The sequence below is a fragment of the Stegostoma tigrinum genome, chromosome 20 (genome assembly GCF_030684315.1).
Source record: "Stegostoma tigrinum isolate sSteTig4 chromosome 20, sSteTig4.hap1, whole genome shotgun sequence".
NCBI lineage: Eukaryota > Metazoa > Chordata > Chondrichthyes > Orectolobiformes > Stegostomatidae > Stegostoma > Stegostoma tigrinum.
In genome coordinates this window covers 10,703,794-10,721,222 of record NC_081373.1, presented here as the reverse complement: position 1 = coordinate 10,721,222, position 17,429 = coordinate 10,703,794, and the positions used below count along the sequence as shown (strand labels likewise).

The window sequence follows — 17,429 nt, the reverse complement described above, 5'->3', positions numbered from 1 at the left end:
GTGACAGGGTACCAACCTCTGGAGTTTAGGGAGAGGGACTGTGAGGTTCTTGAGCAGATTGATACAGGGAATGAGAAAGCATTGGAGGTTTTGGCACATTTAATAAAGGGACAAATATGACATTCAACGCTGTGGGCCAAGTAGTGAAAAGCAGGACTAGTGCAGACTTGATGTGCTGAGGGGCCTATTCTGTCATAGATGGCTCAGTGACTAATATTATTCTCATTGCATCCAGTGCAACACCACAACTGGAGTATTGTATTCAGTCTTTGCAATAGAGCTGAAGGCCACCGCTTTAGACTTTTAAAGAGCGCAGTGAAGATTTAGCAGAATGACACCTGGCTCTATCAGTTAAATTACAGTGAGGGATTACTAGAACGAGGATGCATTCCCTGGAATTTACGGCAATTTTGATTGAAGTATTAAAAGAAACAGATATGGGAGGTAAAACCTACTTGTGTCTAGGACTAGGGAATATTGTCTGAAACTTAAAGTTAGACTGTTCAATGTTGAAGAGGGGAACACTTTTCATGCAAAGGTGGTGGGCTGTAAATCTTTGGAATTGTCTGCCTGACTGCATCTGGATGCTCCAACATTGAGTCTGTGCAAGATTGGCACCTATAGAATGAGGATGGCATCTACAGAACAGAACTCCTGACTGGCATTGATAGAACTTTAGCCTTTTGTAAGACTAAGGGATATGAAGAGCAGGCAGGAAGTGGGGTTGAGGCCAAGGATCAACCTTAAGGGTCTGAATGGTCTACTTCTGCTCTTATCGCTTATGCTCAAATGTTCCTCTGCCCACTAGGTCTCATTAACCCCTAAAGCCACTCAGCTCATCACTTGTAACTCAGAGAAACATTGAAAGAGAGCAGGAGTAGGCTAGTCAACCCCTCAAGCCTGCTCCACCATTCAATATGAACATGGCTGAACATTGTGCTGAATACCCTGATCCTGTCCTTTCCGGTATCCCATTGATACCTTTAGCAACAAGAACTATTTCTACCTCCTTCCTCAAAACAATGTTTTAGCCTCAACTATTTTCTGTGGTAGTAATTTCCACAGGCTCACCACTCTCTGGGTGAAGAAATTTCTCGCCCTCTCAATCCTAAAAGGTATAGCCCTTATCTTTAAACTATATGGACTCCCCTACCATCAGGAACATCCTTCCTGCATCTGACCTGCTTGAATTTTATGGGTTTCTATGAGATCATCCTCTTCTTCTAAACACCAGTGAATACAATCCTAACTGACTCAATCTCTCATCATAGATCAGCACTGCCATCCCAAGAATCCATTGGGTAAGCCTTCACTGTACTCCCTCTATAGCAAGAATGTCCATCCTCAGACAAAGAGGCCAAAACTACACACACAATATTCCAGGTGTAGCCTCACCAATTCCCTGCATAATTGCAGCAAGGATCCTTGTCCCTGGACTCAAACCCTCTCGCTATAAAGACCAATGTACCATTTGGCTTCTTTATCACCTGCTGCACCTGTATGCTTACCTTCAGCAACTGGTGCACAAGGACACCCAGGTCCTGCTGCAGACTCCCCTCTCTCCACTTATAGCCATTCAAACAATAACATGCCCTCCTATTTTTGCTATTGAGGTGGATAACCTCACATTTATCTACATTATACTGCATCTGCCATCTCACTAAGCCTGTCCAAGTCACACTGCAACATCTCTGCGTCCTCCTCACTGTTCACCCTTCCACCTAGCTTTGTCATCTGCAAATGTTGAGATATTACATCTAGTTCCCTCATCTAAATCATTAACATATATTGTGTACAGTTGGAGCCCCAGGACCAATCACTAGTGGTATCACACTAGTCACTGCCTGTCATTCAGAAAAAGACTCATTTATTCTTAGATAACATAGCATGGAGCTGGAAGAATACAGCAGGCCAGGCAGCAGAGGAGCAGGAAAGTTGATATTTCAGGCCAGGACCCTTCTTCAGTCCTGACCCAAAGCGTCAGCTTTCCTGTTCCTCTAAAGCTGCCTGGCCTGCTGTGTCCCTCCAGCTCCACGCTGTGTTCTCGGACTCCAGCATCGGCAGTTCTAACTATCTCTGACTCATGTATTCTTACTCTTTGTTCCCTGCCTGCTAATCAACATTTTTGTCCGTCTCAATACACTGCCTCCAGTCCTATGCACTTTAATTTTACACATTCATCCCAATGTGGAAATTGGTTGAAAGCCTTCTCGAAGCCTAAATAAATCTCACACACTGTCTCCCCGAATCAAGTCTTAGTTACATCCTCAAAAGAAATGCAGTCGATTTGTCAAGAATTTTTCTTCTGTAAATCCATGCTAATTGTTCCTCTGTTTTCTAAATGATCAGCTATAAAATCCTTGATAATGGATTCTAGTATCTTTCTGGCAGAATGGGTGGCATGGTGGCTAGTGGTTAGCTCTACTGGCTCAGAGTGCTGAGAACCTAGGTTTGATTCCAGCCTTGGGCTGTCAGGGTTTCTTCCCAGAGAAGAAAGGCGTGCAGGTTAGCTGAATTAGCCATGGGAAATGCAGGGTTATTTGGACAAAGGTAGGGGGTGCATCAGGGTGGAATGCTCTGAGGGTTGGTGTGGACACTACAGGCAATGTGGCCTGCTTCTACACAGTAGAGATTCTATGGCTCCCCAACACCAATGTCAGCCTCATTGGTCTATAATTCCCCATTTTCTCTCTACCTAAAAAAAAAAAATCAAAAATGATGTAATCTAGACTCAAAACGTTAGCTTGTTCTCTCTCCATGAATGCTACCTGAACGACTGATCTCCAGCATTTTTTGTTTTTGGTAAAGATTCCAGCATCTGCTGTAATTTGTTCTGACATTGTTTTTACTTCCTTTTTTTAAAGGCAGTGGGTTACATTCTCCAATTGTAGGAACTGTTCCAGGGTCTAAACAATATTGGAAGATGACTGCCAGTGTATCCACCACTTCTAGGGCCACTTCTTTAAGTTCTCAGGGATGTGGATTATTAGGCCCTGGAAATTTATTGGCCTTCAATCCCATCAATTTCTCCACACAATCTCTCTACAAATACAGACTTGCCTTAGTTCCTTCATCTCTCCAAACCTGGTGTTCCCCATCATTTCTGGTATGTTATATGTGCCTTCCTTTATGAAGACAGAAACACAGCATAATTAGTTTGTCAGCCATGTCTCGCTCCCCAATATAAATTCAACTTTTTCTACATGCAGGGGACCTACATTAATTTTCAATCTTTTTCTCTTTACATACCTATAGAAATTTTCACAGCCAGTTCTTACGTTACCTGCAAGCTTACTCTTACTGTACTTTGCTCTGAATGGCTTGCAGCTTCAATTAGTCAACCACATTGCCATGGAGTCACACTGAGGCTGGATTGGGTGAGGATGGCAAAATTTTCTTCCCTAAAAGGTCATCATTGAACCAGATGGGCTTTAATCAACAGTGGTTACCTGATGACCGAAAGTCTGACCCCTTAATTCCAGTTTTTTGACTGAGTTCAAATGTCACCATTCTCCATGCCCCTAGAACAGTCAATAAATCAAAACTGCATGGACACAGCAGGCCAAGCAGCATCTTAGGAGCACAAGAGCTGACGTTTCGGGCCTAGATTCTGATGAAGGGTCTAGGCCCGAAACATCAGCTTTTGTGCTCCTGAGATGCTGCTTGGCCTGCTGTGTTCATCCAGCCACACACTTTGTTATCTCGGATTCTCCAGCATCTGCAGTTCCCATTGTCTCAAATCTAAACTGCAGATGTTTTGAACGCGCGAGCGAGAGCTGGAGAAAGCCAGGTCTGGCAGCACCTGTGGAGAGAAAGCAGAAGTACTGTTTCAGGTCCATTGACCCTTCTTTGGAACCTGTTGAGCTTCTCCAGTTATTCCTGTTTGTTTCTCCAGACAAATGTACTGGGAACTGGAATACTAAAGTAGGCCATGACCTCTCATTGTTACCACTGCATTTAGGAAATTTGGGAGTCCTGAGTCACTTTTCCTGCCAGCGCCAACAAAAAGATGAAGATTAACTCTTTGTTTATTTTGTTTCTGTATGCAGGACCATGGAGTTATTGAGTCAGAGTCATACAGCATGGAAACAGACAGTCCACACTTACCATGTTCCTGAACTAAACTAGTCCCACCTGCCTGCATTTGGCCCATATCCCTTCAAGCGCTTCCTATTCAGGACTTTCACAAATACCTTTTTAAACATTGTAACTGTACCTGCATCCCTCATTTTCTTTGGAGGTTCAGTCCACACACGAAGCACTCTCTGCAGAAAAATGGTGACCCCCCCCCACCCCCAACCACGTCCTTTTTCAAAAACTTTCTCACCTTATTAAAAAGCCCCCTAGTTTTTTTTAAAAGATACCCTCGCCCTAGGAAAGAGGCCCATATCTTTCACCCTATCTTTGCTCCTTATGATTTTGTAAATGTCAATAAGGTCACCCCTCAACCTCCTACACTCCAGTGAAAGAGAGTCCCAGTCTATCTTTATAGATCAAACCCTCCATTCCCGACAACATCTTAAATGCACAAAATTCATTTATAGGCTCTCCCCAGTATTCTGAATGTTAATCCCTCAATCAACATCACTAAAACCGATTATGTAGTTACGATGATGTTACTCTTTATAAAATATTGCAAAGTGGCTGCAGTGTTTCCAACGTTACAGAATGAAGTTCACTTCCAAACGTACTTGACTAATTGGCTGTGAAGCACCTTATGATATCCTGATTCATGAAAGGCATTAGGGAAAACACTTAACTCATTATTTGACATGTCGTCCCATAACCTCATCCATCTAGAAGGACGAGGGCAGCAGATACATGGAACACCACCCCTTGCAAGTTCCCCTCAAGCCAGTCACTATCCTGACTTGGGAAAATATCACTGTTCCTTCAGTGTCGCTGGGTCAAAAATCGTGGAATTCTCTCCCTAAGGGCATTGTGGGTCTACCCACAGCACATGGGCTGTAGTGGCTCAAAAAGACAGCTCACCATCACCTTCAAGGGGCAAGTAGGGACAGGTAATAAATACCCAGCCGGCGACACCCTGCGTTATGACTGAATACTTTTAAAATGTGAACTCCAGTTTCAAAGGCACGTTCATTTATAGGAGGGGCATTAAAAAGAAACAAAAAAGGAAGAAACTTGCATTTGAATAGCATCTTTCACAGCCTTAGGATGTCCCAAAGTTCTTTACACCCAACAGTGTACTTCTGAAATGTGGCCACGACGGACATGTGAACAATTTTATCAGGGGAGATGGCGACATTCTGAAAATGTCACTGCCCAATAATCCTGAAGCCCAGGCTAACTGTCTGCAGTTACGAGTTCCAGTCACACCTTGGTGGATAGTAGAGTTTAAATTTAATTAATAAATCTGGAATTCAATATCTTCTTAGTAATAGTGACCATTGAACTATCACAACAAGTTTCCACCAGGAAGGACAATTGGCTTTGCTGATGAAGCACAGATTCCATGACAGAATAAAACATGGATCACACTATCATCTTTGAACAGAAGGTTCCTACGAACATCTTTGTGTGGAGATTTATTTCAACTCTATTCCTGGAAATTGTTTATCTGTGGAAAGCTCTCTCTCTAGCCTGTACTTCCGCATAGAAACCGGCCTCCTCAAGAAATGTACTTGGTCTTTTGGGAAAGGACCTCTCAGGTGACTTATTTATTCATGGGATGTGGGTGTTACTGGCTGGACCCAGCATTTACTGCTTGCTGTTAGGGTGGGAATTCCAGTGACAGTGAAGGAACAGTGATAAATTTCCAAGTCAAGATGGTGAATGGACTTGAAGGTGGTAGTGTTCCCATGTGTCTGCTGCCCTTGCCCTCCAAGCTGGAAGTGGTTGTGGGTTTGGAAGGTGGTTTCTAAGGAGCTTTGGTGAGTTTGAGATTCCAATTAGGTGGGGGCTTGAATGTGGCCTTATCCAACAAACACACTGATTACTTTCACCTCGGATAATTCCTTTTATTTTAGGATTTAGGCATCACTGGCTTGGCTAGTATTTATTGGTTATGCCAAATTGCACACAGTACAGTTGAGAAAGAACCAGCCACATTGCTGTGGGTCTGGAGTCACATGTAGGCCACACCAGGTAAGGGCGGCAGTTTCCTTGCCTAAAGGACATTAGTGAACCAGATGGGTTTTTCCTGACAATCGACAATGGATTCATGGTCATTATTAGACTCTTAATTCCAGATTTTTAATTGAATTCAATTTCTACCCTCTGCAACAGCGGAATTTGAATCTAAGCCCCCTGATCATTTCCTGGGTTTCTGGATTAATAGTTTAGTGAAAATACACTAGGCCATCACCTCCCTCTAATTTATGATAACCCATCTTATTCTTATTAATTTCCAGTGCATTAGCAACGCAAAGTGAAGGACCGCTTTGTATTTTCATTAATACTAATTACAAGGGCAATATCAATTTGCATTATGATGAATCCATACATAGTTACAATAACTGTGTGAATTAGGATTTTAATTACTGTATTATCAGTGTTTGAGGTTGCGAAACCGAGTGGGAGTAGTCTTTGTTCAAATATCTCCTCTTTGTCTATTCAATATTGATTTAAAAATAAAAAGGATGTCAAGTCTTTGAGTTTTATCATGCAATGTTTGCATTTGTCAAAATAAGTTGTCCTTTGTGTTTTAGCAATTCAGCAACTCTCCTCGAATTCAAAAATCAAACTTGCCATCCCCTAGTAGAGTCACTCGGGGTTCTTTGGCTTCCTACCAAAGCCTCCCACCCCTGTACACCCGCCAAACATCTGACACCAATGGACACGTGAATATTTGATGTTCACCCAACAAAAATCTATTGATTTCCTGTTCAGAAACTGTCAATGGGCCCCATTGCTTTCACAATCTCAACAACCTTCTGAGAGGAAGAGTTTCGGATTTCCCCCTGCACTTTGCAAAAAGAAGGGCTTTCTTATCTGCTTGGCCTGCTGTGTTCATCCGGATCTACACCTTGTCCTATTCCCAATTCCTTCGCCTCCATCACATCTGCTCCCAGGAGGAGGCATACCACTCCTGTACATCTCAGATGTCCTCGTTTTTCAAGGACCGCAACAGCAGTGGTCGAGAACACCCTCAACCGTGTCTCCAACATTTCCCACAACTCATCCCTCACACCCCCCTCGCCACAATAACAGCCAAAACAGAATCCCCCTCATTCTCATGTACCATCCCACCAAACTCGAGATCCAATGCAGCATCCTCCAACACTTTCACCATCTGCAATCCGACCCCAAAGATATTTTTCCCTCCCCACCCTTGTCTGCTTTGCAGAGAGCCCACTCTCTCCATGACTCCCTTGTCTGCTCCACACTCCCCTCCAGCCCCACCACACCCAGCACTTTTCCCTGCAACCGCAGGAAATGCTACACCTGCCCCCACACCTACTCCCTCACCCCATCCCAGGCCCCAAGAAAACCTTCCTCAAACAGATGTTCATCTGCACATCCACCACTGTGGTATACTGTATCTGCTGTGCCCGTTGTGGCCTCCTCTACAATCAGGGAAACCAAGCAGAGGCTTGGGGACTGCTTTGCAGAACACCTACGCTCGGTTTGCACTAAACAACTGCACCTACCAGTTGCAAACCATTTCAACCTCCCCTCCCGTTCCACAGATGACATGTCCATCCTGGGCCTCCTGCAGTGCCACAATGATGCCACCCAAAGGTTGCAGGAACAGCATCTCATATTCCGCTTGGGAACCTTGCGGCCCAATGGTATCAATGTGGACTTCACAAGCTTCAAAATCTCCCCTCCCCCCACCGCATCCCGAAACCAGCCCAGCTCATCCCTGCCTCCCTAACCTGTCCTTCCTCCCACCTACTAAGCTCACCCTGCCTCCCTGACCTGTCCGTCCTTCCTGGACTGACCTATCCCCTCCCTAACTCCCCACCTGCACTCACCCTTACTGGCTCCATCCTCGCCTCTTCAACATGTCTGTCTCCTATCCACCCATCTTCTCCTCTATCCATCTTCAATCCACCTCCCCCCTCACCCTATTTATTTCAGAACCCCCTTCCCCATTTCTGAAGAAGGGTCTTGGCCCAAAAAGTCAGCCTTCCTGCTCTTCTGATGCTGCTTGGCCTGCTGCGTTCATCCAGCTCTACATCTTGTTATGCCAGCTTTCATACCTTCTGCTCCAAAATGAAGGTTCAGATTAAAAGAGACACGAGGACATTTCTCTGTACGTAAGGTTAGGTTATCTGGTCGCAAAAGTGTTGCTGATTGCACCATTTACCAAAGCTATTAGGGTGGCTCATTGGTTAGCACTGCTGTCTCCCAGCTCAGAGGGATAGGGGTTCAATTCCAGCCTCAGGTGACTGTGCAGAGTTTGTAATGTTCTTCCCATGTCTGTGTAGGTTTCCTCCCGCAGATTAGGCGGATTAGTCATGCTACGTGTGGAGTGCTTTTTGGAGGGTTAGAACAGTCTGAATGGCCAACTTCCACGGTGCAACGATGCTATCATTATATCTTGAAGTGGGAAGGGCCTGGAAACTGTTTATTAATCTCACTATTTACTCGACTGATGCGTAATAATTGGGAACAAACAATTAAAAAAAGTTGAGAAAATGTTACAAAATTTACTGCCACTAAGACTGATCATGTCACGTATGGGTCTGTCGGAATCCCAATGTGTTTACTGACAAGTGAAGGCATTTCTGAAGAAGGGTCTTGGCCCGAAATGTCAGCCTTCCTGCTCCTCTGATGCTGCTGTGTTTATCCAGCTCTACACCTTGTTATCGCTGAAGTCTTTACTTGCTCAGTCGAGAATGCATTGCAGACTTTTCAACTAATACATGGGCTGCAGGGGTATAAGGCGGCAGTTCACCATCACCTTCTCAAGGACAACTGGGAATGGGTAATAAATGCTGGCCCAGTCAGTGACACTCATGTCCCACGAATGACTAAAAAAGAATTGTAAAAGAATTCTTTGATGCAGCTACAGATTACAGTAGGTCATCTACATGCCCATAACATGCAAGGCATAGGAAGCTAGAGGTCATCAGTTAAAGACATGCTTCCCATGGTAACCAATAGAAATGTCAGCAAGGGCTGGGCCTAGTGAGAATTCCATGGCAATGTCACCTATTTGATCATCTATTTTGTCAGTGAAAGTGAACTCAGCTGCACAAGTACTAAGTTTCTCAGATTAGCTTCATCCTTTCCACAGGTTAGCCTCATGGGTAAGACAAACATCATCTTTCCTGCTCTTCTCACGCTGCCTGGCCTGCTGTGTTCTTCCAGGTCCACACCGCGTTGCCCCTGACTCCAGTATCTGCAGTTTTGCTATCTGAGCTTCACCCAGCACCTACCACAGAAGCAGGCATTTACTGCCGGTACATGCCCATGCTGCTTTGACGATGTTCGATGAATTGAATGGCGTACTTGTGCTCCTTGAATAATTAGGCATTCAGTACTCTTGTCTCATTCACACAGTCCTTTATGTTCAGAACAAACTACCAGCAGGGGCTTGATGGGGTGAATGCTGAGAAGATGTTTCCCTTATGGGAGAGTCTGGGACTGGAGGGCACAGTCTCAAAATAAAGGGACACCAATTTAAGATTGAGATGGGGGAAAGAATTCTCTCTCTCAGAGGGTTGAGTGTCTTTGGAACTTCTAGTCACAGGGAGATCTGTGGTGATCGAGTTCTTGTGTATATCTAAGGCTGAGTGTGATAAATTCTTAATCCGTAGGGAAATCACAGGAAAAGGCAGGAAAGTGGGTGCGTGCAATCAGCCATGATCTTATTGAATGGCTGAGCAGACTCGAGGGCCGAATGGCCTATTCCTGCCCTATTTCTTATGTCCTTCTTATGGCCACTTGGAACTGGAACCATTATTAATCACTGCACCCCAAACGTGTACATGACAGGCTCTCAGTGATCTTCCAAATCTAGCATTCGGTGAGACTAATCTAATTGTTCTACCAATTTACCATAGGTATGCAGAAGCAGGTCATTCAGCCCATCCAATCATGTCTGCAACCTACTAAGCCCCAGACTCTGGAATTTCCCTCCTGAAGTGCTCTTCTTCTCTAATGTTCCTCCTTAAAACCTAAGCTTTGGCCAAGTTATCGCTCACCTCTCAATACTTTCTGAAATGAAATTTTGTTTGATAATGATCCACAAAACATTTAACTGCATTAAAGCAGCTATAAGTGCAAGTTACTGTTGGAATGGGATATACAGCGGGGCAAAGGAGCATGTGCAACTTCCATCTGGGAGAGGACACAAACAGGAATGGAATGTATTATTGTGGTATTCTATTTACCTTCCGATCCACACATGCGACTGAGCGGCCAGCAAAACGGTTGGCAACTCCTCTGTGCACGTTGATCTCATCACTCAGGATGTCTTCCCACCTTCCATTCCGAAACTTGAAGAGCTTATCAGTGTAGGTGCTCATGCCTAGAAGAGAAGATGCGAAGGGAAAACTGAACAACGCAAGTTGAAACTTTCACTCTTCTTTCTTCGTCAATTTAATGTCAAATCACTCCCAGGCCAGATATAGCACAGGGTTAGATACAGAGTAAAGCTCGCTCTATACTGTCCCCAAAGACTCCCAGGCCAAGTACAGCATGGGGTCAAACACAGGGTAAAGCCTCTAAACTGTCCCCATTAAATACTCCCAGGATAGTAACAGCACAGGGGTTAGATACAGAGTAAAGCTCACTCTATACTGTACCCATCAAACACTCCCAGGGCAGCAATAGCACGAGCCAGATATTTCTCCCTGACTCCCCTCTGTGATTAAACCTAGACATGGGAAGCAGTGTGGTGCTGGTTGATACTGGGTAGTATTCATCTTTTGACCGCAACCTCAGCCAAAAACAGGTTATTGATGAAACAGTTCTGACTGGCTGTGCCAAGTCTTGTGATACTGCTTTCCTGGAGACAATCTCCCTGTGTGCCCCTATTTAGTGTTGGACGATCAGAGACAATCCCCGATCTCGTTTCTAAACACAGTTCATACACAGGAGCTAACAAAGTGTGGGGCTGGATGAACACAGCAGGCCAAGCAGCACCTCAGGAGCACAAAAGCTGACGTTTCGGGCCTAGATCCTTCATCAGAGAGGGGGATGGGGAGAGGGTTCTGGAATAAATAGGGAGAGAAGGGGACACCGACCGAAGATGGGTAGAGGAGAAGATAGGTGGAGAGTAGAGTATAGGTGGGGAGGTAGAGAGGGGACAGGTCAAGGAGGCGGGATGAGGTTAGTAGGTAGGAAATGGAGGTGCAGCTTGAGGTGGGAGGAAGGGATGTGTGAGAGGAAGAACAGGTTAGGGAAGCAGAGATAGGCTGGGCTGGTTTTGGGATGCAGTGGGGGGGAAGGGGAGATTTTGAAGCTGGTGAAGTCCACATTGATACCATTGGGCTGCAGGGTTCCCAAGCGGAATATGAGTTGCAGTTCTTGCAACCTTCGGGTGGCATCATTGTGGCAGTGCAGGAGGCCCATGACAGACATGTCGTCTGAGGAATTGGGGGGGGGGGGGGGGGGGGGGGGGGGGGGGGGGGGGGGGGGGGGGGGAGGGTGGAAAAAGAGTTGAAATGGTTCGTGACTGGGAGGTGCAGTTGTTTGTTGCGAACCGAGGGGAGGTGTTCTGCAAAGCAGTCCCCAAGCCTCCGCTTGCTTTCCCCAATGTAGAGGTAGCCACACCAGGTGCAACGGATACAATGTACCACATTGGCAGATGTGCAGGTGAACGTCTGCTTGATATGGAAGGTCATCTTGGGGCCTGGGATGGGCGTGAGGGAGGGGGGGGGGGGGGTGTGCCCCTTGATCGTGACCCCACCCCCGAGCACCAAACCATCATCTCCAACACCATCCATGACCTCATCACCTCAGGGGGCCTCCCATCCACAGCCTCCAACCTTATTGTTCCCCAATCCCGCACGGCCCGTTTCCATCTCCTTCCCAAAATCCACAAACCTGCCTGCCCTGGTCGACCTATTGTCTCCACCTGTTCCTGCCCCACCGAACTCATCTGCACCTATCTGGACTCCATTTTCTCCCCTTTGCTCCAGGAACTCCCCACCTACGTCTGTGACACCACCCATGCCCTCCACCTCCTCCTGAACTTCCAATTCCCTAGCCCCCAACACTTCATTTTCACCATGGACGTCCAGTACCTATACACTTGTATTCCCCATGCAGATGGCCTTAAGGCACTCCGCTTCTTCCTGTCCCGCAGACCCAACCAGTCCCTCTCCACCAACACCCTCATCCACCTAGCCGAACTCAGCCTCACCCTCAACAACTTCTCTTTCGATTCCTCCCACTTCCTACAAACAAAGGGGGTGGCCATGGGTACCCGCATGGGCCCCAGCTATGCCTGCCTCTTTGTAGGTTATGTGGAACAGTCCCTCTTCCACACCTACACTGGCCCCAAACCCCACCTCTTCCTCCGTAACATTGATGACTGTATCGGCGCCACCTCTTGCTCCCCAGAGGAGCTCGAACAGTTCATCCACTTCACCAACACCTTCCACCCCAATCTCAAGTTCACGTGGGCCATCTTCAACACATCTCTCATATTCCTGGACCTCTCAGTCTCCATCTCAGGTAACCAGCTAGAAACTGATGTCCATTTCAAGCCCACTGACTCCCACAGCTACCTAGAATACACCTCCTCCCACCCACGCTCCTGCAAAAATTCCATCCCCTATTTCCAATTCCTCTACCTCCACTGCATCTGCTCCCAGGATGAGGCATTCCACTCCCACACATCCCAGATGTCCACGTTCTTCAAGGACCGCAACTCCCTCCCCCTACAGTGGTCAAGAACTCCCTTGACCGCGTCGCCCGCATTTCCCGCAACACATTCCTCACACCCCACCCCCGCCACAAACCGCCCCCAAAGGATCCCCCTCGTTCTCACGTACCACCCCACCAACCTCCGGATACAACGCATCATCCTCCAGCACCTCCGCCATCTACAATCCGACCCCACCACCTAAGCTATTTTTCCATCCCCACCCTTGTCTGCCTTCTGGAGAGACCACTCTCTCCGTGACTCCCTTGTCTGCTCCACACACCCCTCCAACCCCACCACCTTCCCCTGCAACCGCAGGGAATGCTACACCTGCCCCCACACCTCCTCCCTCACCCCTATCCCAGGCCCCAAGATTACTTTCCACATTAAGCAGAGGTTCACCTGCACATCTGCCAATGTGGTATACTGTATCCACTATACCCGGTGTGGCTTCCTCTACATTGGGGAAACCAAGCAGAGGCTTGGGGACCGCTTTGCAGAACACCTCCGCTCGGTTCACAACTAACAACTGCAACTCCCAGTCGCGAACCGTTTTAACTCCCCCTCCCATTCTTTAGACGATATGTCCATCATGGGCCTCCTGCAGTGCCACAATGATGCCACCCGAAGGTTGCAGGAACAGCAACTCATATTCCGCTTGGGAACCCTGCAGCCCAATGGTATCAATGTGGACTTCACAGCTTCAAAATCTCCCCTTCCCCCACCGCATCCCAAAACCAGCCCAGTTCGTCCCCTCCCCCCCACTGCATCCCAAAACCAGCCCAGCCTGTCTCTGCTTCCTTAACCTGTCCTTCCTCCCACCTCAAACCGCACCTCCATTTCCTATCTACCACCTTATCCCGCCTCCTTGACCTGACCTATCTCCCTCCCTACCTCCTCACTTATACTCTCCTCTCTACCCCATCTTGTTTTCTCTCTATCTATCTATCTTCGGTCCACCTCCCCCTCTCCATTCCAGTTCCCTCTCCGATGGAGGGGTCTAGGCCTGAAACATCAGCTTTTGTGCTCCTGAGATGCTGCTGGGCCTGCTGTGTTCATCCAGCCTCACATTTTATTATCTTGGATTCTCCAGCATCTGCAGTTCCCATTATCACTCATACACAGGAGCTGTAATGTGTGCCATCTACAGGCTGCACTGCAGCAACTCACCAAGGCTCCTTCAATAAAACGTTCTGAACCCGTGTCCTCTATCATCAAGGAGGACGTCAAGTCACACTCCATTCTGTCTGGAACTACATCAGCATTCTTCCATTGGTCCTTGCTCCACATTCAAGAACTCACAACCTGAGAGTCGCCAAACTACACAGACTCGAGCAGAGGTAACGAGAGGTGGTCATTAATTGCCAGCATCCAGGGTTGTCAGCACTGGTTGGGTGTACTCCTGGAGATATTGCCCCTCTCCATCTGCTCTGCCCTCTCTCACATCATTGGACCTCTGACAGTCATAGAGGTGACCAGCACAGGAACAGGTCCTTTGGTCCAACTCATCCATGCTATCCAAATATCCTAAATTAATCTAGTGCCATTTGCCAGCATTTAGCCTACATCCCTCTAAAACCTTTCCCATTCATGTACCCATCCAGGTGCCTTTTAAATGTTATTGTGCCAGCCCCCCAACACCTCCTCCAGTAGCTCATTCCGCGCACACACCACACTCTACAGGAAAACGTTGACCCTCTCACCTTAAACCTGTGCCCCCTAGTTTTGGACTCCCTACCCTGGAGAAAAGACCTTGACTAATCACCCTAACCATGCCCCTCATGATTTCATACAATTCTATAAGGTCATCCCTCGGCCTCCGATGCTCCGGGAAAATAGCCGCTGCCTGCTCAGCCCCTTCCGACATCTCAAACCCTCCCACCCCAGCAATATCCTTGTAAATCTTTTCTGAACGCTTTCAAGTTTAACATATTTCCTAAGGCAGGAAGACCAGAACCAAATGACATATCGACCAATTAGAACGCAAAACTCCCCAATTAAATGATTTTCTTTTCCTTCCCCATCAATAATGTTTTATTATTCATCACCAAGTTGTTTGAAGATTAATTCTTAAGTGAAGACAATTATTATTTGTGCCCTCTAGTGATTTTTTCCCTGGGAATTGATCAATGCAGAGTTCTGAAGATTAGTCTTTAATTCCTGGAGATTCCAGGGAAATACTAGAAGGTTGGGAACATGGGCAGCAATGCCTTTATCCTGAGTTAATCCAGAAATTTCTTCCCCAAAGCTCAATAGAGATCAAAAACATGGTGCCCAGCCGATTACTTACCAGTCTCCGATAAAGAAATTTAGCCTAATTACAGATCAGAGCAGGGAGGGGAAGCTATTTCAGGCTTAGCCATATATCTTGCAGTCAAGATTTTTGGGACACTGCTGTGTCATTTACTCACAGCATAGATGAAGGCAATTTGGCCCACCAAGCCTGTGCTAGCTTTTTGAAAGACCTCTTCCATTCGGCCCACCACCTTTTTCATACAGTGCAGTCCAGAATCTCAAGAACTCAGAAGACTTTGGAACAGTTGTAGGCCATTCAGCCCATCTGTTCCACCATTCAGTGAGATCATGGCTGATCTGGTCATCCTCAACTCCACTTTCCTGTTTTTTTTTAATCCCCATAACTCCTGATACCAGTATTAATAAAAAAAAAATCTGTCTACTTCAGCCTTGAATGTAGCAGCATAGAAGACAAGAGCAGGAGACAGCCATTCGGCCCTTCGAGTTGGCTCTTGCCAGTCAATATGATCATGGTTGATTCTCCAATCCAAATGCTTGCTTTCTCGCCACACTCTGATCTCTTTAGCCCCAAGAGCTTTAACTCCTTCATGCAAATGTAACACAGCTTCGACAGCCCTCCCTGGTAAATAATTCCACAGATTGTAGACTTTCTATGATGTTGAGAAAGTCAGTGTGGAAGCAGGCTATTTGGCCCATCGTATCCTCACCAATCTTCTGAAGAGCATCCTAACCTGACTCAGCCTCTACCCTTTCCCTGTATTTCCCATGGTCAACGCACCTAGCCTGCACATCTTTGGACGGTGGGAGGAAACCGGAGCACCCAGAGGAAACCCACTCAGACACAGGGAGAAAGTGCAAATTCCATGAAGAACCCTTTCACTTTTCCCATTTTTCCTGTAGCAGGGAGGCCAGAATTCAATGCAATATTCCAAAAGTGGCCTAACCAATGTCTCATGCAACCGCAGCATGGCATCCCAACTACTATACACTGACCAATAAAGGCAACCGTACCAAACACCTTCTTCACCTGCAGGAAGTGGGGCTCCCATGTACACGCTGCCCTTGCCCTTTGAGATGGGAGAGGTCATGGAAAGTATGGAAGGTGCTGAAGAGAGGCCCTCAGTGATTGCAGGTTATAGATGGTACAATTAATCTGAGCAATTGAAGGTTGTTCTGTATTGGTTGCGACAAGAAATGCCACATAGTTTTAAGTTTTCTAACACTTGAAGAGATATGAGTCAGAATCTGTGCGGTAACACTGCCAAACATGGGCAGATAAAGCATCATGGGAACAATTGCTGCTTGTTCATGCATTATCATCAACTAATTTGGGAGTCTGCAGGAATTGAAAATCAAATTTTCAAATCAAAAAGAGCGGTAAGGGCACGGAATGCCTTGCCTGCCAATGTAGTTAACTCAGCCATATTAGGGGCATTTAAACAGTCCTTGGATAAGCATATGGATGATGATGGGATAGTGTAGGGTGATGGGCTTAGATTAGCTCACAGGTCAGTGCAACATCGAGGGCCGAAGGGCCTGTTCTGCGCTGTATTGTTCGATGTTCTAAATATCAGAAATCTGCTCTGAGCAACCCAGAATGAAAAGATTGCAGCGGCTTTAAAAAAAAATCCCAGCAATTTCAAAAAGAACTTTAGTTTCTCGATTATAAAGATATTACAAAATGGAAGAAAAGGTTATTCATATGACAGCAAAGGGCCATTCATTTTAATAATGAGGAGGCTATTCCTATTGGCCCTTAAGAAGCCAGGGTATTTGAAAGTGTTACAGTGTAATAGGAACAATGTGACTATTTTATATTAATATGGTTGCATTGTAAAAATGGATTGTGGGTGATCCAGGCTAATGGATAGTTTAAATTAAGTTGATTAGACTCATTGAGGGGAATACTAATGAGTCAGATTAATGGAATTGAAAAAGAGGCGAAGAGTTTGTGATGCTGTAGGTCATCTGGAGACAATGAGATGGATTTTAATATACTGCGTGATTATGCTAAATGGGTAATAGCTCATTAATAGGCTGCCATGCACTAAGTCAAAATCTACCCAATGGTCTCCAAATGCTACACGAAAATCTCTCGTGCTTCATAAATTGTGATGGCCGGGTAGTATAATCATTAGACTACTCTCCCAGACACCCAGGTAATGTTCTGGGGACACAAGTTCACAGTCCCATCATGGAAGATAGAATCTGAATTCAATAGAATTCAGAAATTGGGGGTCTAATTGAGTCATAGAGTTGTACAGGAGAGAAACCATCCCATTGGTCCAACTCGTCCATGGCAACCCAATATTCTAAATTAATCTAGTCCTATTTGGCCCTTATCTCTCTAAACCCTTCCTATTCATGTACCTATCCAGATGCCTTT

At 46.1% G+C, this 17,429-nt stretch overlaps 1 protein-coding gene across 3 annotated transcripts in view; it reads right to left on the bottom strand.

The window, feature by feature from the left end:
* crtac1b (cartilage acidic protein 1b) overlaps nt 1-17,429 on the bottom strand; it is a 281,745-nt gene that overhangs the window by 157,063 nt on the left and 107,253 nt on the right. For all 3 annotated transcript variants that reach the window (XM_048550806.2, XM_059653000.1, XM_048550807.2), the window contains exon 4: nt 10,308-10,444. In XM_048550806.2, coding sequence (XP_048406763.2) covers nt 10,308-10,444 — 137 coding nt within the window. The remainder of the gene's footprint in view (nt 1-10,307; nt 10,445-17,429) is intronic.